The sequence below is a fragment of the Choloepus didactylus genome, chromosome 7, assembly GCF_015220235.1.
Source record: "Choloepus didactylus isolate mChoDid1 chromosome 7, mChoDid1.pri, whole genome shotgun sequence".
Lineage (NCBI taxonomy): Eukaryota > Metazoa > Chordata > Mammalia > Pilosa > Megalonychidae > Choloepus > Choloepus didactylus.
The window spans coordinates 30,474,355-30,499,441 of record NC_051313.1 but is presented as its reverse complement, the minus strand read 5'-3'; the positions used below and the strand labels follow the sequence as shown (position 1 = coordinate 30,499,441).

Below are 25,087 nucleotides of genomic sequence, written 5' to 3'. Positions count from 1 at the left end.
TTGGATATGGATATCCAACTCTCCCAGCCCCATTTGTTGAAAAGACCATTATGACTCAGTTCAGTGACTTTGGGGGCCTTATCAAAGATCAGTCAGCCATAGATCTGAGGGTCTATCTCTGAATTCTCAATTCGATTCCATTGATCTATATGTCTATCTTTATGCCAGTACCATGCTGTTTTGGCAACTGTGGCTTTATAATAAGCTTCAAAGTCAGGGAGTGTAAGTCCTCCCACTTGGTTTTTCTTTTTTAGAGTGTCTTTAGCAATTCGAGGCATCTTCCCTTTCCAAATAAATTTGATAACTAGCTTTTCCAAGTCTGCAAAGTAGGTTGTTGGAATTTTGATTGGGATTGCATTGAATCTGTAGATGAGTTTGGATAGAATTGACATCTTAATGACATTTAGCCTTCCTATCCATGAACATGGAATATTTTTCCATCTTTTAAGGTCCCCTTCTATTTCTTTTAGTAGAGTTATGTAGTTTTCTTTGTATAGGTCTTTTACATCTTTGGTTAAGTTTATTCCTAGGTACTTGATTTTTTTAGTTGCTATTGAAAATGGTATCTTTTTCTTGAGTGTCTCTTCAGTTTGTTCATTTCTAGCATATAGAAACATTACTGACTTATGTGCATTAACCTTGTATCCCGCTACTTTGCTAAATTTGTTTATTAGCTCTAGTAGCTGTATCGTCGATTTCTCAGGGTTTTCTAGATATAAGATCATGTCATCTGCAAACAATGACAGTTTTACTTCTTCTTTTCCAATTTGGATGCCTTTTATTTCTTTGTCTTGCCGGATTGCCCTGGCTAGCACTTCCAGCACAATGTTGAATAACAGTGGTGACAGCGGGCATCCTTGTCTTGTTCCTGATCTTAGAGGGAAGGCTTTCAGTCTCTCACCATTGAGTACTATGCTGGCTGTGGGTTTTTCATATATGCTCTTTATCATGTTGAGGAAGTTTCCTTCAATTCCTACCTTTTGAAGTGTTTTTATCAAAAAGGGATGTTGGATTTTGTCAAATGCTTTTTCGGCATCTATTGAGATGATCAATTGATTTTTCCCTTTTGACTTGTTAATGTGTTGTAATACATTGATTGATTTTCTTATGTTGAACCATCCTTGCATGCCTGGAATGAACCCCACTTGGTCATGGTGTATGATTTTTTTAATGTGTCTTTGGATTCTATTTGCAAGTATTTTGTTGAGGATTTTTGCATCTATATTCATTAGGGAGATTGGCCGGTAGTTTTCTTTTTTTGTAGCATCTTTGCCTGGTTTTGGTATTAGATTGATGTTAGCTTCATAAAATGAGTTAGGTAGTATTCCATTTTCTTCAATGTTTTGAAAGAGTTTGAGTAACATTGGTGTTAGTTCTTTCTGGAAAGTTTGGTAGAATTCCCCTGTGAAGCCATCTGGCCCTGGGCATTTATTTGTGGGAAGATTTTTGATGACTGATTGGATCTCTTTGCTTGTGATGGGTTGGTTGAGGTCTTCTGTTTCTTCTCTGGTCAGTCTAGGTTGTTCATATGTTTCCAGGAAATTGTCCATTTCTTCTACATTATCCAGTTTGTTGCCATACAGTTGTTCATAATATCCTCTTATAATTTTTTTAATTTCTTCAGGATCTGCAGTTATGTCACCTTTTTCATTCATTATTTTGTTTATATGGGTCTTCTCTCTTTTTGATTTTGTCAGTCTAGCTAGAGGCTTGTCAATCTTGTTGATCTTCTCAAAGAACCAACTTTTGGTGATATTATCCTCTCTATTGTTTTTTTGTTCTCTATGTCATTTATTTCTGCTTTAATCCTTGTTATTTCTTTTCTTGTACTTGGTTTAGGATTGGTTTGCTGTTCATTTTCTAGCTTCTTCAGTTGATCCATTAGTTCTTTGATTTTGGCTCTTTCTTCCTTTTTAATATATGCGTTTAGTGCTATAAATTTCCCCCTTAGCACTGCTTTTGCTGCATCCCATAGGTTTTGGTATGTTGTGTTCTCATTTTCATTCGTCTCTATATATTTAGCAATTTCTCTTGCTATTTCTTCTTTAACCCACTGATTGTTTAGGAGTGTGTTGTTTAACCTCCAGGTATTTGTGAATTTTCTAAGTCTCTGATGGTTATTGACTTCTAATTGTATTCCATTGTGGTCAGAGAATGTGCTTTGAATAATTTCAATCTTTTTAAATTTATTGAGGCTTGTTTTATGTCCCAGCATATGATCTATTCTGGAGGAAGTTCCGTGAGCACTAGAAAAGTATGTGTATCCTGGTGATTTGGGATGTAATGTCCTGTATATGTCTGTTAAATCTAGTTCATTTATCAGATTGTTTAGGTTTTCAATTTCCTTATTGGTCTTCTGTCTGGTTGATCTATCTATAGGAGAGAGTGATGTGTTGAAGTCTCCCACAATTATTGTGGAAACATCAATTGCTTCCTTTAGTTTTGCCAGTGTTTCTCTCATGTATTTTGTGGCACCTTGATTGGGTGCATAGACATTTACGATTGTTATTTCTTCTTGCTAAATTGCCCCTTTTATTAGTATGTAGTGGCCTTCTTTGTCTCTCAAAACATCCTTGCATTTGAAGTCTATTTTATCTGAGATTAATATGTCTACACTTGCTTTCTTTTGGCTGTAGCTTGCATGAAATATTTTTTTCCATCCTTTCACTTTCAGTTTCTTTGTGTCCCTGTGTCTAAGATGAGTCTCTTGTATGCAACATATTGATGGTTCATTTTTTTTGATCCATTCTGCAAATCCATATCTTTTAATTGGGGAGTTTAATCCATTTACATTCAACGTTATAACCGTGAAGGCATTTCTTGAATCAGCCATCTTATCCTTTGGTTTATGTTTGTCATATTTTTCCCCTCTGTCTATTAATATCCTTTATTGTACCCATGCCGAATCTCTTTAGTACTGAACCTTTCTCCAAGTCTCTCTGTCCTTTTCTTTGTTTCTCTGTCTGTAGGGCTCCCTTGAGTATCTCCAGTAGGGCAGGTCTCTTGTTAGCAAATTCTCTCAGCATTTGTTTGTCTGTGAAAAATTTAAGCTCTCCCTCAAATTTGAAGGAGATCTTTGCTGGATAAAGTATTCTTGGCTGGAAATTTTTCTCACTCAGAATTTTAAATATATCGTGCCACTGCCTTCTCGCCTCCATGGTGGCTGCTGAGTAGTCACTACTTAGTCTTATGCTGTTTCCTTTGTATGTGGTGAATTGCTTTTCTCTTGCTGCTTTCAGAACTTGCTCCTTCTCTTCCGTGTTTGACAGTGTGATCAGTATATGTCTCGGAGTGGGTTTATTTGGATTTATTCTATTTGGAGTTGGCTGAGCATTTATGATTTGTGTATTTATGTTGTTTAGAAGATTTGGGAAGTTTTCCCCAACAATTTCTTTGAATACTTTTCCTAGACCTTTACCCTTTTCTTCCCCTTCTGGGACACCAATGAGTCTTATATTCGGACGTTTCATATAATCTATCATATCCCTGAGGTCCATTTCGATTTTTTCAATTTTTTCCCCATTCTTTCTTTTATGCTTTCATTTTCCATTCTGTCGTCTTCCAGGTCACTGATTCGTTGTTCAACTTCCTCTAGTCTTGTACTATGAGTGTCCAGAATCTTTTTAATTTGGTCAACAGTTTCTTTAATTTCCGTAAGATCATCCATTTTTTTATTTAGTCTTGCAATGTCTTCTTTATGCTCTTCTAGGGTCTTCTTGATTTCCTTTGTATCCCGTACTATGGTCTCATTGTTCATCTTTAGTTCTTTGAGTAGCTGCTCTATGTGCTGTGTCTCTTCTGATCTTTTGATTTGGGTGCTTGGGCTTGGGTTATCCATATTGTCTGGTTTTTTCATATGCTTTATAATTTTCTGTTGTTTTTGGCCTCGTGGCATTTGCTGAATTTGATAGGGTTCTTTTAGGATTTGTAGACCAATTGAAGTCCTTATCTCTAATTTATCAGATCTACAGCTTCGTGAAGTACACTTTCTCTAACTAACCAGCAGGTGGCGTCCACGAGCCACCTGTTCTCCACAAGCCAGTTCTCCCCTGCTTAGCCTTTGTGGTGAGTGGGGGAGTGAGTCTTGTGGGGTCCAATTGGTGTACCAAGCTTGCGTGTGTAGTTGGTGTCGCCTGCCCTGTATATGGGGCGTGTTTCTGGGCAGTCGGGGGGGGGGGGTGGCCCTAACAATCAAATCTCCCTGGTGATCCTAGAGTTTTAAAGCTGCTGCAATAGACTAATCCTTCAGTTCAGTCCTGCCACAGTTTGTCTCTGCCACTGACCCACAAGTCCTTGGTATTGGCGTATGGCTCCTGAGACTTGCAAGTGGGCCCCTCTTCCAGGCTGTGCACCCCGGGTCCTCTGTTGAGGTATGACTGTGCTATGTCACAGATGAGTGCCGTCCCCCCAGGGCAGTTCTGGGCTGCTGGGCTGTGTAGGGAGGCTCCCAGTCTGCTGAAATGATGGCTGAATGGGGCTTTGTTAAGTCACACTGTTCCACCTTGCCAACTCTGGGACAATCAGCTGAGGTTGCAGGGAAGGCTAATGTCCACGCCCAGTTTAGTGGTGTGTGCCTGTTATTTCAAGCACTTCCGTCACACTGGGTTGTCTGGGGCAGCTCTGGGCTATGGGGCTGGCGATGGGCAGCAGTGTTTCCTGTCCACCAGGATGATGGCTGTGAGCAGACACCCCCCTTTTCTTGGGAAGTTGTGGTGTTTAGTGAATTTTCTCAGCCACTGGATTATTGCCTTTTGTCTCAGAGCTCTCTTAGTTCTGCTCTTGACTTGACCTGCCCAAATTGCAAGTCTTTGAAGCTTTCTGTATTGGGCTTCTTAGAGTAATTGTTTTAGAAAAAGAAAAAAGGATTAAAAAAAAAAAAAAAACGGGCCCTCCTCAGAGATCTAATGGGTTATTGAAATGCTAAGAGACAAAGCAACCAGGGCCATTAAGGAAAGGTCCACAGGGCAGAGAGATCAGCTTTTCTTCGGGATTTGCATATGCACCTCAGGGCCTGAGCTCTGCCCTTCCCCTTTCTATGTTCACCAGAACTCCAAAAATCCTCCGCTTTTATTTTGGAGTTTTTCATGTTGTTTTTTTTCTATGCCTGTCTCCTCTCTGCTGGGCTGGCTGCTCTCAGATTCTCTGGTGTCTGGTCTCAGTCTATCTATGGTTGGAGTTTGGATCAGTAGAATGAGTTTCCGATAAGGGCTGCCACTGCAGTTCTCCCTTCTCCTTCCTGGAGCTGACAGCCCCTCCTCCCACGGGACTGAGCCTGGCAGGGAGGGGCGCGGGTCCCCTGGCCGCAAAAACTTACAGATTTCACTGATCTCAGCAGTTCCACGTTTTCATGAGTGTTGTATGAAGTATGCCCAAAGTCAGATTGCTCTGTGGTGTCCAGTCCACGCAGTTCCTGGCTTTCTACCTACTTTCCTGGAGGAGTAACTAAAACATACAGCTCACCAGTCCGCCATCTTGCCCTGCCTCCGTTAAGTTCCTTTTATGTCTACTTTTCCCTTCCCAGTCTTTATGCTACTGCTGCCATAGATCTTACTGATTCATGTTATAAGGTTGGTGATTATTTTTTAAACCATCGATTATCTTTTATACAAAGAAAATAATCTTATATATTTACCCATGTAGTTACCATTTCCAGTGTTCTTTATTTCTTCAATTTTTTTTGTCTCCTCACCCCACTTTGGCAACCTCAATTGCACATGGTATTCTTTTGGTTTTAAATTTTTATTATGCTAACATGTCTATAAAACACAAAATTTTCCATTTGAACCATTTACTGGTATTAATACCATTAATGCTCTAAATGGTATCAATTATATTCACAATGTTGTGCTACCACTACCGCCATGCATGCGTTACCAGAACTTTTTCATTTTCCAAACAGAAACTCGATATGCATTAAGCAATAACTTCCCATTGTCCCATCCCCTCTGCCCTTGGTAACCTCTTTGCTTATTCTAGATATTTATGTAAGTGGAATTATACAATATTTGTCCTTTTGTGCCTGGCTTATTTTACTTAACATAATGTTTTCAAGGTTCATCCACGTTGTAGCATGTATCAGAATTTCATTCCTTTTTGTGACTGAATAATATTCCATTGTATGTTTATACCACATTTTGTTTATCTATTTATCTACTGATGGAAAATTGGGTTGTTTCCACCTTTTGGCTATTGTGAATAATACTGCTGTGAATAGTGGTATACAAGTATCTGTTCAATTTCTTGTTTTCATTTCTTACGGGCATCCTAGAAGTGCAATTGCTGGGTCATATGTTAATTCTATGCTTAACTTTTTGTGGAACCATCAAACTGTTTTCCACAATGGCTATACTATTGTACATCACATGATATTATTTTGATATTATTTTTCTTTCTGCCTGAAGGACTTTTTTTAACATATCTCATAGCAGGACTTCTGGTGATGAATTCATTCTGCTTTTGTATGTCTGAAAATATTACCTATGTATTTTTTTCATTTTTTTATTGTGAAATATAATATATATATACATAAAAGTGATAACTTTCCAAGTGCAATTTATCAAATAGCAAATTTCAAAGAATGTTGTGGGTTACAGTTGCAGTTTCAGTTATTTCCTTATTGTAAACTATAAAATAAATGCAAAAAGGTGATAACTTCCAAAGTATGACTTCAAGTAGTTATATAGGAAATTTCAAAGAATGTTCTTTCACTGGGTATAGAATTGTAGGTTGATTTTTTTTTTTTTTTTTCTTTCAGGACACTAAAGATGTTACCCCACTGTTTTCTTTCTTGCACTGTTTCCAGTGATAAATCTGATGCCATGCTTATTTTTACTTGTCTGTATGTATCTTTTTTTTCTTCTGGCTCTTTGGAAAATTTTCTCTTTATCACTGGTTTGACCAATTTATTTCTTCATGTTTCTGTTTCTTCTGCTTGGGATTTGTTACATTTCTTGGTTCTGGGGGTTTATTGTTTTCATCAAATTTGGGAAAGATTTCAGTCATTATTTCTTCAAATATTTTTTCTGCCCCCACTTCCTTTGGGGACTCCAATTACACATACTTTAGGCCACTTGACCTTGTCCTACAGCTCACTGATACTTGTTAAGAGATGGTAAGAGATGAAGAGGAAACACCTTTTCAAGAGAAATTGGGAATGTTCAAAAAGATTTTCAGACAGCTGCCTTCATTTTAGTTTTTTGACTCTTTCTTTTCTATGTATTTCATTTTGGATTGTTTCTCTTTCTATGTCTTCAAGTTCACTAATCTTCTTCTGCAATGTCTGGGTCACCTACTAATCCCATTCCATGTACTTTTACATCTCAGACATGGTAATTTTCACCTCTGTGAGATAGATTTGGGTCTTTTAAAAAAAATTCCATCATGTCTCTACTTAACATGTTCCTCTACCACTTAATCTTTAATATTACTAATTATGTAGTTTTAAAAAATTTATCTTATTTTATTTCTGTAAATGTTTAGGTGTGTGGTTTATTTTACAGTATTACAGTCATTCTTAGTTCCTATTCTTGTCCTATTTTTTGTTTAAACAAGTAATGCAGGTGACTCATGCACACTAAAATTTAAGAACCAATGCTTTAGATGGTGTTTAAGTAACATTTCTTCTCTATCTTAATTCTTAACATAATTCCCAAGCCCACTGATACCTCTAATTTGTGAAAGTAGGGTATTATAAAAAACTAAAGGCAGCTGTCTGAAAACCTTTTTAAACATTCCCAATTTCTCTTGAAAAGGTGTTTCCTATTCATCTCTTACCAAAAAAGGTTTGAAAGAAATCAGTCTTTTTTGCCATATGTTTGTGCAAATAGGATCCTCATATCCTTTTAGCTTCTAGTTTACTTATAACTATTGGAAAGTGAAAAGTCACCTGGCTAAATGCAATATGCAAAACAATATGCAAAGTTGATTTTGAAAGATACTATTCATGAATGTAAGTTTAAATCAATTCAAACTTAGCCTCCAAATAAGTAAAATAAATATAATTTAAGAGGGCACAGACTTGGATAGATTAATAAAGATAAATCTGTGGATATTAGTTTCTACAGTGTATGTAATTTTAGGAGTTCTTAGCTGCATGTAACAGAAACTATTTTACTTAAACAAAATTACTGTAATGATACGGAGTATCTCATGGAATCAAAGAGGAATGCAGCTAAGCCTCAGGGAAGGGCTTAAAGAAGGAACAGAAAAACCTTCAGGGATCTCTTCATCTTTGGTCTCTTCTTTTGTACTTATCTGCTCTATAGTTTTCTTTCTGCAGTTTGCCTTTCTCTGTCCCTTAGTTCATTTGTTGGATTTGGCAGCCTTGCAGCTCCATGGCTTACATGTTTTAGGTGCAGGTTTATGATTAGAACTAATTCACCTTTCTTCACGCCCAATTCCAAATTCTTGGTGAGAGAATTTGATTTGCTCAGTTTGAATTCTGTGCTGATCCTTGGTCCAGTCAGCTACTGCCAGATTGGCCAGGTGATATAGTTAAACATGACCGCTGGGGGCTAGGCCTGAGGACCAGGGAGTTTTTGCAGGTGTAGTTTTTAGAGAAAACAAAAGTATTATTGACTCGTCAGTTGGACACAGATCCTTATTAATGCCCAGGAGCCCAAAAATGCCTGTAATTTTGTGGAGACCACACCTTTACCCACATCCCAATACTGAGGCCGGAAACTCCTTCTGGCAAAACTCATTTTTTATTAAACACCAAAAATTGAGTAAATTACAGAGTGAAGATCTTTTATGGCTGGAACACTTTAAATCCTGATCTGATTGCTGGAGTGATCTTTGTAGAGAGGTATTATAAACCTAAAAAATACCTAGCTGTCATAGCCAATAGAAGGATGAATTTTCCCTTATTTGCTGATAATATTTCTTAGAAACATGGATCATGGTCCTATTTTTAAATTATGAGTAGAAAAGAAATCTCAACATAAACAACAAAGACTTTTTGAACAATAACTGACACATAATGGTTACTCAATTAAATTATTAAATAAAAATAAAATCAGTGAATTTTCAACAATATGTAAGTGATTTGTTAACAATACTACAAAGCAAATTGAATTTTAGTGTTCTAGAAGGACGTTTTACAGGTAACACATACATCAGGCAGCTCTAAACAGATGCTTAGGGATGCATGACTGAAGCTATTCTTTGGCCATGGTGGGTGATATTTACAACTGCTTTGAAAATGTTCCAGCCAAAATTATTTCAGCTATGCTTTATGATGAGGAACTCTATAAATCCAGTAGAGTGAGTATAAAAAATAAATTCTGTTTAAAGCAGCTCTCTGAGGAAATTTTTTATCTTGCTTGTAATGCAATGGTCAGAGGAGACTAACAGGTTATCTTAGATTTCATAATTTATTGCCAATTCTGCCATTTCCAAAGCACATGGTTGTATCATTAGAAAAAGAAAATAGCAGCATTCAGGTCTTATCATTATTAACTTGTCAGAATACACCTCTTACTGCTAGCCAAAAGCCTAGCTGAGAGAAGTGATATTTAGGGGAGGTTGGCCCAGAGCAGTTTTCACCCCTCCAATTATTATCAGTTGTATCCTTAGATCAAATCAAACCATTAGATAGCTTCATACTTAGATCACATTAGTCTGGCACTTTTTGCAGAATTTCTTTCACTGAGTTATTCTTAACTTGCTATAACCTCCCATTAACTTTAGGAAATTCACCTCAGCTTTTTTTTTTTTTAATTTTATTTTGAAATAAATTCAAACTTACAGGAACAGTTGCAAAAACAATACAAACCCCATACACAGAACTCCAGCATACCCCAACCCCCCTCCCCCGATCCCCCAATCCACCAACTTTAACATCCTGTCACACCACCATTTCTTTCTTTCCCTCCCTCCCTCCTTCCCTTCCTATCTGTCATGCATCATGTATTGTTCTGTCTTCTGAACATGAGAGCAAGCTGCACACATCCTTGAACAAACAATATAATTCACATATACATTTCCCATGAACAAGAACATTCTTTTATGCAATCCCATTAAGCGCAGCTAAGAAGTTCAAGAAATTCAACATTGATACAAAGCTTACATTCTGTATTTCCTTTTTTTTTTTCTTATGTCCCAACTGTGTCACTTTGAGCCTCCTCTCCTCCATCCTCAGATCCCATCCAGGATCATCCTTGTCATTTAATTGTCATTATCTATTTAGACTTTTTTTTTTTTTTCCAATTGTGGAAACGTACATACAGCCTAAATCTTCCCATTCCAGCCTCTCCCTAGCATTACATTAGTGGGATTAATCACATTTAGAATGTTGCAATGCCATCACCTTCCCACCCATTACTAGAAATTTCCCTTCACCCCAAACAGAAACCCTACACTCGTTTCTTAACTCCCCATTGCCCCTTCCCCCACTTCTCATAACCCATACTCTACTTTTCATCTCTATGGTCATATTCTCTGATACTTTCTTTGTGTTTACCTTGGGGCTTGAATTTAACCTCTTAAATCTTTAACAATCTTGTTTTTCTTTGCTACTAACAACTTCAATAGGACACATAAACTATGTTCCTATACTACTCCATTCCCCCACTTTTATGTAGTTCTTGTCAAAAATTACATATTTTACATTGAGTCCAAAACCACTGATTTATCATTACGTTATTCAAATATCTACTGTAATAAAGTTCTATTTGAAGAATTCCGTTTAGAATTTAAGGCTAGAAAAACTTTTTTTTTTTTTACGCCAAGAATCCTTCCTCTTTTCTGATAATAAGTATGGCATAATACATCTTTTCACCCTAGCTCAAAGATGCACATCCGATATTGTGGCGTATGTGAGGTGCTGCAGGAAACACTCCCCGTCACACTGGGACCCTTGGCGCAGCTCTGGACTGTGGCTCCGGCCCCGGGCAGGAGCATCCCCAGCCTGCTGGGAAGATGGCTGCAAGGGGCATGGTTTCTTTCTCCTTTTGGCTCCCCTTTGCCCCCCCAGCCCCGCGACAATCAGCAGCTGGTGTGGGAAGGGCTATCCTCCATGCCAGACACCGAGGCGTTGGCACAGCCCACTCCTGCCATGCTTCACTGCGCAGTTCTCGCTGCCGTATCCGCAGCCGCTCCCGGGTTTTTTTTTTTAAAAAGAACTAGTCCGTCTCCAAACGTCAACCCACAGTTTCCCCACACTGCAGCGCGGCCACTGGACTTTCAGCTGGCTCACTCCCTCATTTCAGAACGCAGACTCCCGGTTTCATCAAGTGCACGGTTCCTGTGGATTTAGCAGACCCTTTCTGGCTGGTGCATCGCTGGAAGTGGTGTTCTGGGTCACTTTCTGGCTTTTATCTAGTATTTTTCACAGAGGTGTTTTTTTGCCCTGTCTCACCTAGCCGCCATCTTAGGTTCTCCCCCTCAGCTTGTTTTGTAAAAATAAAGACCACCATTCACTATTTATTCAAATATCTGCTGTAATAAAGTTCTATTGAAGAATTCCTTTTAGAATTTAAGGCTAGAAAAACTTTTTTTTTTTTTACCCCAAGAATCCTTCCTCTTTTCCGATAATAAGTATGGCATAATATATCTTTTCACCCTAGCTCAAAGATGCACAGGACAAACATTGAAGGGTAAGCCCAGTTATGTTGGCCTTCTATTGGCAAACGAATCACGTCTCCCACAAAAGGCATGTTCAGTTACCAACCCCTGGTCCTATGGGTGTGAATCCATTTGTAAACAGGACCTTTGAAGATGTTATTAGTTAAGGTCATCCAAACTGAATGAGGGTGGGCCTTAATCCAATATGACTGAAGTCCTATAAGCAAAGGAAATAGGACACGGAAAGAGAAGCCACGGGAAGCAGCCAGAAGCTGGAAGTCAACAGAACCCAGAAGAGAAAGGAGAAGATGGCACCACGTGTTGCCATGTGGATAGAAAAGCCAAGGGACCCCAAAGATGGCTGGCCAGCCGAAGATACTGACCCAGGAAGAAGCAAGCCTTCTAGCTTCTGAAACCTTGAGCCAGTGAATTCCTGTTGTTAAGCCAGCCCATTATATGGTATTTGTTTTAGCAGTTGGGAAGCTAATACATCTTCAATGACATGTTCCTATTCTCCTTTTAATTAGTCATGATTTTCCACTAGTATTTAACTAGTGGCTCCAATAGAATATACATTTTTATTGTGATGTCTTCTTTGTAGTCACTTCTAACTTTTTAATGAAGCAGAATATATTTGTAAATACGCATTTTAATTTATATAAATTAAATATAAAATGTCAATTTAGAATTTAAAAGAATTTATGTATGTACAATCACATGGACACACGTGTGCACAGGTATATGCACAGATCCCCATGGCATCAGTTTCTCTTTTAAAGATATAAACTTATTTGATTCATCCAATCACCTCTAGGTATTGAGCATTGTACTAGAAGGGAAAGCCATAGGATAAATTACATGGTAATAGACTTCAAGACAAGCCTCCTATCTCCAAGAGCTAACCCTGACCATTCTATTTAATGTCGCATCATGCCCATGCCTTCTAACTCCCTGCACTCCTGATCTCTTTCCCTATTTCTTAGTTTCCCAGCTGCTCTGACAGATATCAGACAATGGGATGGCCCATGGTTTCAGAGGCTAGAAGGCTTGCTTCCTCCCAGGGTCGGTAGTGTGCTGGCTGGTCGGCAATCCTTGGGTTCCTTGGCTTCCTCATCACCTGGCAGTGTCCTTTCATTTCTCGTCTGGGTTCCATTGACTTCCAGCTTCTCCTTCTCCATGTGGCTTTCTGTTTATAAAGCCTCCAGTAATAGGATTAAAACCCAATCTCATTCTGTTGGGCCAAACCTTAACTAAAAGTAACATCTTCAAAAGGTCCTATTTGCCATGGGCCCATACCCCCAGGGTATATAATTCAACCTTCCACACCTACCTGTTGTTTTCCTATGTTACTTATCACTTTGTAACATTCAACATAATTTACTTATTTATTATATTTATTGTCTTTTTCTTCTGCTTCTAATGTAAACTACATGAAAACAGGGATATTTGTCTGTTGTGGTCAATGATGTATTTATCCCAAACACCTTACATAATGCCTGGCATCTAGTAGACATTCAATAAATATTTGTTGAATGAATGAATAATTGTAAGTGCCATGGATGCACCTAGGAAGGGGATGTCTAATTCAGCATGAGGGTATGGAAAAAGCCTTTACAGAAGTGATACAGTTGGTGATGGAAGCATATGTCAGGCACAAGTATGAAGACCTCAGAGATGAAGATGAAAGCCTGGCAACAGTAAAGGTAGAAACTGTAAGTTGGTCTGTAAGTGACATTTTCCCAGTACAATGACTAGTTTTATGTGCCAACTTTGCTGGGCTATTGTACCTAGTCAAAAACTAATCTAGGTTTTGCTGTGAAGGTATTTCGTAGATGTGTTTAACATTGCCAATCAGCTGACTTTATGTAAAGATCATTCTCAATAATGTGAGTGGGCCTCATCCAATCAATTGAAAGGCCTTAAGAGCAAAACAAATTTCCCTGAAGAGGAGGAAATTCTGTCTCAAAACTGCAATATCAGCTCCTGCCTGTTTCCAGCCTGCCGGCATGCCCTACAGATTTCAGACTTACCAGCCTCAAACAATCATGTGAACCAATTCCTTGATAGAAATATATTAATACACACACACACACATATATGTGTGTATATGTGTATATATATATGTGTGTGTGTGTGTGTGTGTATATATATATATATATGTGTGTGTGTGTGTATATATATATATATATATATATATATATATATATAATGTCCTACTGGTTCTTTTTCTCCAGAGAACTCTGACTACTGATATACCTATCATCTGGGGTAAACTTCTTAAGTCATTCATCTCCGGGACTGTATATTCCAAGTATCTAATATTCGCACCGAGACTTAAACATATGCTGAGGTACCACATAGCAGAACATTCATGTAGGAAATGAAATGTAAGAAAAACCAGAAGGAATGAATCTTAAACCAAAAATATTTAACATTATACAATTTGTAAATATAGAAACATTACAATCCAAAAATTGTGTTTATTCAAAAAGGCATATTTTAGGTCTTTTTTTTTTTTTTTAAGGCAACAAGGTTTAGGGAAGAAGGAAAAACACATCACTCATTTTGGATTTTTGTGACAACTTTAAGCAAATTTTAATATAAGGCTATAAAGACAAATGTAAAGAGTTGGCACTATCTTTTCTGAAATCCAAGGTTTGCACATATTGTATCAAACATAGTATATCAGTTCAGTTAATTTATAAAGCTATGGAATAATTTAACATAGTTTTAATGGAAAATAAAATTACAATTTTTCATTTGTAATATTTAGCTATATTAGAATTATAAACTCCAGAGTAATGCCAAGTCAAACAGTCTGGCATAATTTAATTTGTATGGAATATGAGTGTATTTGTAATCCAATAGATTTTTGACTGCTAAAAACAGTAAATTAAAATTACATTGTTAAAATTAAATGTAGCTACTTTCAGAAAATCACAGAGAGAATATATTCCTGGAATTACCAAAGGTGGTCAACGTGTGGTAATCTTCCAAACCAAAATTAATATCATAATGGGGTCATGTGACAGAAAATGTTAGAACATTTGTAATATCATAAAAGGAAAACTTATGTACATTATTATTTTCACAGAGAACATTCTGACTCCAAATTATGTTGTTGGTCTTGTTTGTTAGAAAGATAGAATATGTTCTTCATTCCATATATGAAAAGAAATAAATATTTAAGAGACTTTCTGTGATTTTTAGCTGTGCCCCAAGCAAGATTTTGCCTTCAAAATATTTTCATATATTTTATGAAAACATTTTTTGGGAAATCTGAAAACTAGTAAACCTGTTTGTGATATATTTACAAGTATCTAATTTGTAGTGTTGTTTTGACAAAACTTTTGCCAAACATCCTTGCTTTTCTCACCTCCTGCCTTCTGTTGTTCCTGGGCAAAATCCTAATCCTAGTTAAGTCTAATTGTGGACATGAAGGAAGCATTTCCAACCATGTTTTATTATAAACTTTTACTTCTTCACCCCCAAATCCATGTTAATAGTCTCTACAACATGATGAAAGACACAGCAAAACAAACAAATCATGGTTCTGCTGTTCAAGAAGTCCTCTCTCTGCCCTAGCTTTAGGAAATGCAAAGGAAATATTCTTTATGATTTTCCCTCAGGATCTCTCTCTCCACCCCAGATTTAAAATCAGGTGTTTTGAAAACAGCCATGAGTTAGAAGCTTATTGTTTGATGATGCTGAAAGGTCTTGGATAAATATTTTAAGATACGATTAACAACAACCACAGAAAATTTTAATTATACCTACATATGATTGGGTATGAAGGAAATGATAGACTGACATAAGAATTAAACATCTTGACTATAAGTAAACCAATTTAACATCTTGCGTAAGGTAAAGCATATATAGTATCCATCCACATACGGTTTTATTTCTAAAATCCTAGTGTAAAATTAATTATAAATTAATTGTAAATGGTGTTTTTATTATCACTCCTCTGCAAACATCCTTGCTTTTCTCACCTCCTGCCTTCTGTTGTTCCTGGGCAAAATCCTAATCCTAGTTAAGTCTAACTATCCACTGCCATAAATGTGAATCCACGTGGCTGAAGACAGACGAAGAACACAGTCAAGCTGATGAGCTTCTATATAAATCTGTGACCCCCAACCTCCCTCCTTTCCTGGCAATCCTCTTAGACTTCTCTAGTACTTGTCCTTTCACTTTCCAAGACACCTGTTTTCTCACCTATAGTAATTAGTACCTTTCTCAAAACCTTTCCCAAATATCTGTTATCTTTGCAGGAACATAAGGCAGAGGGTATCATTTCATTACACAGCCCAGGACTGAGTCACAGAAGTTAAGATACTTCTTGGTGGTGGCACAGCCAGTGCTAGGAAGTCTCAGGGGTAGTGAGCTTCTGATCATTGGAGATAGAAAAGTTCAGTCAGGGATGTTATGGAGGAGATTCAACCATTGTGTAAGATTAAGAAGAGATGGTCTTTAAAGCCTCTCCAACCCTAATATTCTGATTCCACATTGCTTTAAATATCAAAATTAAATGTCTTGCTTAAAACTTATTTTTTCCTCAATCACAAATGTTAACCATTTTTAACATTTTTTAACCGTCCCTTTAATGTTATTACATATAACATATAACTCAGCAGTAGTTGAAAGTTGTTATAAAATTTTTACTTGCCCCTTCTCTCTACTATCCTTTTAAGCACTTTCTCCGGCATAAAAACAAGTTCATAAAAACATGAACAAGCCTCCTAAAAAACTTAAATGAAACCTGCCTTAACCCTGCATCCAAGTCTTTCCTTTCCCCTTCCCTGTACAGCCAAGTTTCTTCATAGAGGGGTTTTCACTTCTGTCTCCATTTCTCAACTTCCATTCACCTGACTTCCTTGGAATCAGGTTTTTGCTGCTGCCAGGACCCTCACTCTCAACCTGCTCTTGCTATGGTTGTTTCCTAGTTGTCAAAGCCAGTGACTACTTTTCATTTCTTCCCTTCCCTGGTTTCTGCAGCATTTGGCCCTGTTGGCTGCTCTCTTTGAAACTTTCTTCTTCCAGAACACCATGCCTTTTTTTTTTTTTTTTTTTTTTTTTTTTTTTTTTTTTTTTGTCTGTATCTCTGACCACTTCTCATTCTCCTTCAGGCCCTTCCTGTCACTTAAATGTTGGTGTCCCTAGAAGTTCTCCCCACAACCCTGTTGTTCTCATCCACACTGTGGGCTTGATCGATTCCATATATGCCATGATTCCAAAACATCTCCAACTCAGACTTCTTTTCTGAAGTCACCAACCAATTCCATATCTTTATTCTTTATCTGTCCCCTAATTTTCATTCCCACTTAATGAAGGATTCTTTGAATCCTTCCTCATCTGAACCAATTCAGTAGGTCTCTAACACACCTCACTGTCAGCCAGGTTCTTCTGAACCACTCTCCACGCTGCTGCCAAAAAGATTTTTCTGAATTTTAAATCTAATCTTACAATTACCTGATTAACATTCTAGCGGATCAGGCATAATGGAAGGGGCACAGGATTCAGCCCTTACAGGCTGTGAGTCTCTGTTGGGGGTGTGTGGGGGCACTCAGTTTCTTCACCCAAGTTGTTGTTGAAGGTTTAGAAATGCTACGACTGAAGTGCCTGATACAGGGTAGGTGCTCAGGAAATGGCTGCTGCTCTTACTGAGCCACCTTCTGTAGCCTGCTATGCACCCCACACCCTGGTCCTACAGGACTGTGAGTTGTTTTCTGGATGCACCCGGCCTGCTCTTTCCTGACTCTTGTTTTAGCTTATGCCTGAATTGCTGCTGCCCATGTCTGTCTGTCTAATTCCTATTCATCTTTCAATATATGCTTGGACGCCACTCTTCATGTCAAGTTTTCCCTGCCAGCATTTGGGTAGAGTAAATTAGCCTGTCCTCACTGCTCCCATTGTACACTCCATAAGTCTGTTTCATTGCCAACCTGTTATTCCTTTTTTTTTTTTATTATTCTTGACTAGGTTAGCAAATATACTCTTAGCTCCTTGAGGTCAGGTGCTCATTATCTTTGTATGTCCAGTATCAGCACAGTCACTGGCAAGAAGCCTATTCAACAAATCCTTGCTAAATAAATGATGAAATTATGAGAAATGTATAAATCAGGGGCAAGCGTATGTGTTTATAACAAGATTTTCTGAAATAAGTATGAACTAACGATTTTTCTTAGAAAATTCTCTTTGGTGAAGGACATTAAAAAAAAAAACAACAACAATTCAAAGCAAGCATTTTATAGAAACTTTTAAATAAAGAACATGCCACCAACTGTGCCTGCTCATAGGCAGTGGTTTGTTCCTTGAGGATTCTGTGAGGATTAAATGAGAGAATTCTTTTCTACTGCCTTAGCACAGCATCTGACTCAGAATACTATTTAAAAAGATAGTCTTTAACTTAGTATAATCATTCATAGACCATGTATTTGTATTTATTTAGTACACCAGAATGCTATAAAGTTTATGAGATACTGAATTAACTAAATTTGGGGCTCTTAGGAATGGATGTGCTCTTCCAGGTCATAGAATACAATATAGAAGTAACCTCCCAAGGTGAACTAGAATTAAAGGAATAAAAGATTTCATGAACATATGACACTGATTACTTGAGTTCATGTTCATGTAGCAATATTAAATTCCCTGGCTTTGAAGGCCAATTAAAGTAAAACTGGCTATCTCTTTATCTAATAACTTTTGGCTATAAAGCATAATTTTAATAATAGATACAGTATACTAGGAGATCTAGATTCTCAATTATCAGAAGAAATATTTTTAAAAACTATATATGTCAGGAGTATTTTATATACTTGAAAGTATACAATGTACACAAGTGCTTTCATTCTAGCCTTGTCAATTTAGAGAACACAGTTTAAAGTTATACATGGTGATGGAAGAAACAAATAGATTATAACATATTCCCTATCCTGATTTTGTTAGGATAACTAATGTAAAATAATTTATATGATTACACAGTAAAAGTTTTTTTCTGTAAAGTCTTACCTGAAACTTAAAAAGTATTTAAAAATTTAAAAAACTTTCTAGAAAAAAAGAAAAAGCACTATTGTTTGTTCTAACAAAATTTATTATGCAGTAATTACAAAGGTTAAAGACTCTTCCATTCAAATAAAAATAGCTTATAATTACACACATAATATAGTACCCTATAGAGTGATTCCAATAACTATCACAGGAAATACATTGCATTTTCAAGTTGGAAAGATAATATGTTCTTATTCACAGTGTCACACAGGAAAGCCTGCTCACAGAAGGATGTGTCTAAGGTCATGCTCTTAGGAACAGTCCACACAGAGCTGTGCCGACTCCATGCTTTCAGAATGTGAAGTACCGGGCAAACCACTCCTGGCGCTGGGGATCTGGAGAAGCCACCGGGGAAGCATCACTCTGAGGAGGACTGAATTCATAAAGAGAGAGACATGTAACCCAGCATTAAGCTGTTGTGCAAAGTGAAGGGAAAAGCACATAAAACATCAGTGCCGAGCACCACAACTGGCTCCCACGCTGGAAGCTGTGTTTGAGATATGCTGTTCCCGCTACACTAGAATCGGTTTTCTACTCCGTGAGCCGCAAGAGGGCATCAGCCACTCTGATGGAGTCGGTTAAGGAGGAGCCACGTCACAGCAATGACCAAAAAACCAACCCCCCCCCAAAAAAAAAAAACCAGGAAAATAATGTCACTGGCTTTGAATTTAAAAATCGAGGAGGAATTGTGGGGAAGAGAATAAAATAGCATTCCTCTCTTTCAGCCCCTTTTTCCTCTTAGTCAAATTTTCAGAATCTGACAAGAGCATTTGATTCTTACAGATAGGTTCTTAAATGTAACTAAGTAACTACATCAAGGTTTAGTAATTTTACTCTATGTAAATCTATATTATATTTTCATAATTTCAAACAAATACTCTAGGGAGAAGAGTGCATTAAAAATCCAATTTTTCCTTCCATCTTCAAATCTATATACCTATACTTATCTTAACCATAACTAAAAATTCTTTGGGCTATTTAAGAAAAGAAAAGAATCCCTACCGTCTTTGGGGAAAATTACAAGGCACACAACAATGTGTAATGGCAACTCCAGTAGTCACGTTCCTTGAGCTCATGCACATGCATCTTACTGATACCTGAACGTACCCATGCACAAGGGAAGATAAGCAACACAAAATATTTAGCAGTAGATACGATTGTAGGTGCATCTGACTATTATTCATCTGTGCTAATTTTTCTTCATTGTTTAAGATAGTCATTATGTCATTAACACTTAAATTAAAAATAGATTGTCTACCTGCAAAACTATTAGTAATGAGACTGCTGAGATTTAGTTGAGTAAGTGAAAAAAGAAATTACTAAGCATAAAATGACAGTACTTTCTGACTTTAGCTACCCAATGACTAAAGAAATGCATTTCTTTCAAATTTACTTAATATATTTAATTAACAACTCTTGAGGTGGCTTAAAATTGGAATGCCAATTTTAAAAGTAATTTTTTATGTTTTTAAATTTATTTTTTGTTTAAGTATATTATTAAGTTCCTAGAATTTACATATTTTATTTTGGCAATAAGTATATAAATAAGCCTGGTAAACAAGAAAGGGAAACAAATAAACAAACAAATAAAAACCATTTAATAAAAAATTGTTTAAACTTTCTGTAATAAGAATGGATCATGAATGCAAAATTGGTGACAATAAAAATGAAGCAACTGTTCATAAATATTAAAATTCTAAGTATGTGAATTACATTAGCACCTCTTCAAGCATTTAGAAAATTGATGACTAGTAATTAGAAAAAATCTTATCAAGAGAATCAAAAAAGGAGTTCTCTAGAGAGGTGATAAATAAATTTGCAAAATATTTCATAGCAATATTTCTTTTCCTAAGCTGTTCTTAGAGTAATGGGTTTCTGTAGTACAAGAAAATAAATTTCTCAAGTTCAAAAAGAAAAAAAATCATTGGTGAGACAGGGCTCACCTCAAAAATGTCTTGGGCTCTTTGGGTGGCACTGGTTGTGGAAGTGGTTTGCTGCTGTTGAACTCAATGTCGTGGACTGGAGAATTAGGAATGGGATCCAGGCGGCTGGGATGTCCATTGCCCACTCCACCAGATTCCAGAGCACTTAGATTGGGAACACTCACAAACCTGTTTGTTGGTGATTTATCATTCTTCTTCTTTTGCTGCATTAAAAATAATACATGTGAAGATAGTCCCTGCATAAGGACAGATGAGAAAATAGGAATAGTAGAAGATCTCAATTTGGCATGGGAGAACTTTGGCAGTTTTATGTTAAATTGGGCTGTCAGAATTAATCAGTGTTACCCAAAGTGTGGTCTGGGGATCCTTGGAGGTTCTTCATGGAATCCTCATAGCCAGACATGCTGCCAGGAAGAGGAGGAACGAAGAAGAAATGTTTAGGATTGGGGGTAGGGGGCAGTGGAGAATGCCAAGGGGTAAAGAATATTTGGAAAAAAAAGAGGAGGAAAGAGCAGATCTTGCAGATGCCATGAGGTTAAATGGACTGAGACTAAAATTAGGAGAAGGGGTAAAAAACATAATTTTAAAAGAGAAGTTCGTGAACTTGAGTCATCTGTCAAGGGGAGGCAGTTCTTGCCTGGAAAAAAAGAAAGGAATGAGAAAATGCTTTGACACAAACCTCATGTTTCCACTTAAGATATGAAGCTGACTTAGAGACATAATTTGGTTTTAAACTCCTTGCACCATTTTTCTAAAGAGAGAAAACCAAATCTGTCTAAAGTCTAATTTTGCAATTAATTGGTAACATTAATTTGCTCCCAATTTTTTAAAAAAGGATTTTAAAACAAGTGATCAGGGTATTTTAATTGACCATCAGATAGTTATATTAAAATTAACAGAGACAAAAAGAGGAATACAACTGCAGATTATCCAAATGATTAACTTAATCTCCTGTATTTTATTCATACCTCTAGAATCGATGGGTATCATCTTCTATGCTGAGTGAAAATTAACACACTGTAAAATATTTTGAATATTCTCAGCTTCTGCTAATTAAATGTATGCAAATAAAATTTATGAAGTAATTTTTGCAAAATGACTTGAGAGTTTGACAAAAATACACTTCATAAACAAAATGGCCCTTTTCCTTTCATATAAAGTGGTATCTCACTATCCCGAGATCTTCCTCTATGTCTAGATAGGCTTCCTCTGACAAGGAGCCTATCTATTTTGGCATAACTGAAAAAACAAAGGAAGAATATCATCATCTTCATAACCATCTGTTAAAACTGAAGTCAATATTATTGGTCAAAAAGTAGTTGGAAGATTCTCGCAAAGATAAATATTGCATTTTCTTTTTCTAATCACCAGAAGACATAAGGTTTCTAGTTTAAAAAAACCAAAATTATCACAGGTAAAGTTTTACAGTAATGGTTTTGTAAGTAACAATTTAATTCCAATCAAATAAATAATAAATGAAATGAAGATATTTCCAGTATATTTGTTTCAACAAGTTTCATAATCTTGCTTTATAATTGAAAGTTTATTTCACCCTAAGGACAATTGTGAATTTGAAAACTGAAACTAACTACATTCATTTATTCACCAAGTATTATTGATAGCCTTATATGTGCAGGTATTTTAGGCTCTGGAGATACAGTTATATGGTCCCCTATTTTCAAAATATCTAAGTGTAAAATTTGGAGCACTTTAACTTGTGAGGGAAGGATAGATTCAGAGTTCCTAACAGAGAACTTCTATGAACTATAAAGCAAAAAATTAAGTAAGATCTGGCTGAGGGTCTGTGCCAGTTTGAATGTATTGTGTCCCCCAAATGCCATTATCTTTGATGTAATCTTGTGGGGCAGACATATTAATGGGGATTAAGTTGGACGTTTGGATTAGGCTGTTTGCATGGAAATGCACCCCACCCAACTGTAGGTGTTAACTCTGATGAGCTATTTCTGTGTAGGCGTGGCCCCACCCATTCAGGGTGGGCCTTGATCAGTGGAGCCATATAAATGGGCTGACAAACAGAAGGAACTCAGTGCAGCTGCAGCTGAGAGTGACATCTTGAAGAGGAGCTACAGCCAAGAAGGACACTTTGAAGAACGCACTGGAACTAGAGAGGAGCTTCAGCTTTCAGAGACATTTTGGAGACGGCCTTTGAAAGCCGACTTTTGCTCTGGAGAAGCTAAGAGAGGACACACGCCGCAAGAGCAACTAAGAGTGACATTTTGGAGAAGCTGAAGCCTAGAGAGGAACATCCTGGGAGAAAGTCATTTTGAAACCAGAACTTTGGAGCAGATGCCAGCCACATGCCTTCCCAGCTAACAGAGGTTTTCCGGGTACCATTGGCTATCTTCCAGTGAAGGTACCCGATTGTTGATGTGTTACCTTGGACACTTTATGGCCTTAAGACTGTAACTGTGTAACCAAATAAACCCCCTTTATAAAAGCCAATCCATTTCTGGTATTTTGCATTGTGGCAGCATTAGCAAACTAGAACAGGGCCTAGTAGAACTTAGGTATGTTGTGCAACTTAAAAATTGAATCGAATTTTATTTATGCTGCTATTGATTTCTGCCAAAAGATATATAGTCCCTATGAAGCCAGTATATGCAGTTATTACTTATTCTTTATTACATGCTTTATTCCCTAAAATAATCTGTGATGTCGTATAGAAAATGTGATGAAATTTTACAACTGAGCAAATACTGACTGAATGCCCACTATATGCCGAGCACTGGGGAACTAGGGTTCAAAGATGTATAAGACTTAGGCACGTCCATTTCATTTGTCTGAGAGGCTCTTCTGACAGTCATAAGAGAGTAATAAAATTCAGTATCCAAATGATCCATATTTGGTTTTAATTGTCAAAGAGGTGATAAAATTGAAAGAAGTAAAGCCACTCTCTGAAGATTGGCATGCAACAAAATACATGCCCAACCCAAGGTCCATCAAGATCACAGACCTTAAGTTAGAGATAGGTGTTAGGAATCCAAGGCTTAAGTAGCTTTCTGGACCCCAGAGAGAATCCTGGCCACTAAGGAAATAAAACGAAATTATCTTGATATTTAGAAACTTGGTTTTCTTTAAAGATATGAAAAATAAAATGGTAGAACTAAGGCTCTGAATTATGAATGAAATATTATTTTAAGGTTATCAATAAAGATGAACATTATTAGCGTCTCATTTTAAAAATGCTTACACAAAAAATGTGTAGGCTTTAGTCCCAGATTAAGTTAAAAAAAACAAACCAAAAATCAGATGTATTTTTGAATTTTTATCCAATGCTGATCTATATAGTTTTTCAAATTTTTAATCAAGTTTAAACCACTTCCCTATTTTACAGTACTTACAGTACATACCTTTGTCAGTGGATTAATAATGCCAACATTGGGACTTGAGTTAAACACTTTGTTGAAGTTAGTTTCTCGATTTACTAATTCCAGATGATAAAATTTATTATCCTCCTATGCAAAAGAATTGCAAACATTTAAAAAACATTTTCTATTGAATATTTAAAAAATGCAACTGTATAAATGTCACTCCATTCAAAATTTAATATAATACCTCTATGAATATTCATATATCTTCTTCAAGTATTTCTAGACCTGGTTTCTGGAAGGTTAAATAGATTGCCAGTAGGTAGGTTTTCAACACCTTTCAAACCCTATTCATACTCTTTACCCTCTACCTTTCTTTCCACCTAGACTGGATCCAAGTATTTTATTTGGTCCCTCTCTCCCACAGGGCTGGCTGTGTAGTTTGAGTACTCCCAACTTGCACTCATGGGGTTCTGTGCATGTCTGAGTTTTTCCATATAAGAAGACGACATTATATCATTATTCTTGAGTACTGGAGAACTATTTGAGCTTGCCTAATCTTCTCTCTGGGACATCAATGTGTCATAGCATTGGAAGCTATAGAATAGAGAAAAAGAAAATGGCCCCCATAGAGATAAAACATTTGCCTTTTGGCTTCACTAACAAAATGTATTAATTAACCAATCTGAAGGAAGACCACTGAAAATAGAACAGTGTGTGTGAGAATGCAGCATTGTGCTCTCTTGGCTACCTCTTCTTATCTACCCTCTATGCCATTAATCTCTGACCCATGTTCCTCACAGTCCACAGATCAGGGAGTCGGCAGGGTGCAGAGGAAAGAAAATGGGCTCCTGGTGTGGGACACCCTTGGCTGGGTTCTGGCCCTACCACTGACTAGCTGTGCTGCTTTGGAAAGCTGCTTTCCTCTCTGAAGTGTAATACCTACTCTGTTGTAAGAATGACATATAATCATCTCTGTTAACTCCTACTTGGTAAGAACTCAAAAATTAATAGCTATTTCTAGGGACCGTAGATGAAATATATTTATTACACTTGCTAATTTCATGTGAGAAATATACAGTTATGTATCATGAGTCTACTGCTGTCATACAGAACAATCGGCACTCGGTTTATGACACTTGGAAAATTGGTCAGAGGGTTGAGGCAGCACACACTCTACCTCTCCATCTAGTTAGTGGACCC

General features: G+C 37.0%; 1 protein-coding gene and 1 long non-coding RNA gene across 6 annotated transcripts in view; one reads left to right on the top strand and one right to left on the bottom strand.

The window, feature by feature from the left end:
• The window catches only part of LOC119539978, a 63,794-nt gene that overhangs the window by 12,746 nt on the left and 25,961 nt on the right, over positions 1-25,087 (top strand). The gene's annotated exons all lie outside the window — the stretch shown is intronic.
• FAM184A (family with sequence similarity 184 member A) overlaps positions 18,627-25,087 on the bottom strand; it is a 159,719-nt gene continuing 153,258 nt past the window's right edge. Inside the window, exons 16-19 of one of the 4 annotated variants that reach the window (XR_005217983.1) lie at positions 23,927-24,031; positions 20,556-20,758; positions 19,615-19,709; positions 18,627-18,985 (exon numbers count right to left, since the gene is read on the bottom strand). Coding sequence is in view for 3 of the 4 variants with exons in the window: in XM_037843919.1 (XP_037699847.1) it covers positions 18,904-18,985; positions 20,556-20,758; positions 23,927-24,031 (390 nt within the window). In the remaining variant the exon portion in view is untranslated. The remainder of the gene's footprint in view (positions 18,986-19,614; positions 19,710-20,555; positions 20,759-23,926; positions 24,032-25,087) is intronic. The other 3 variants (XM_037843919.1, XM_037843920.1, XM_037843921.1) reach the window with 3 other exon arrangements.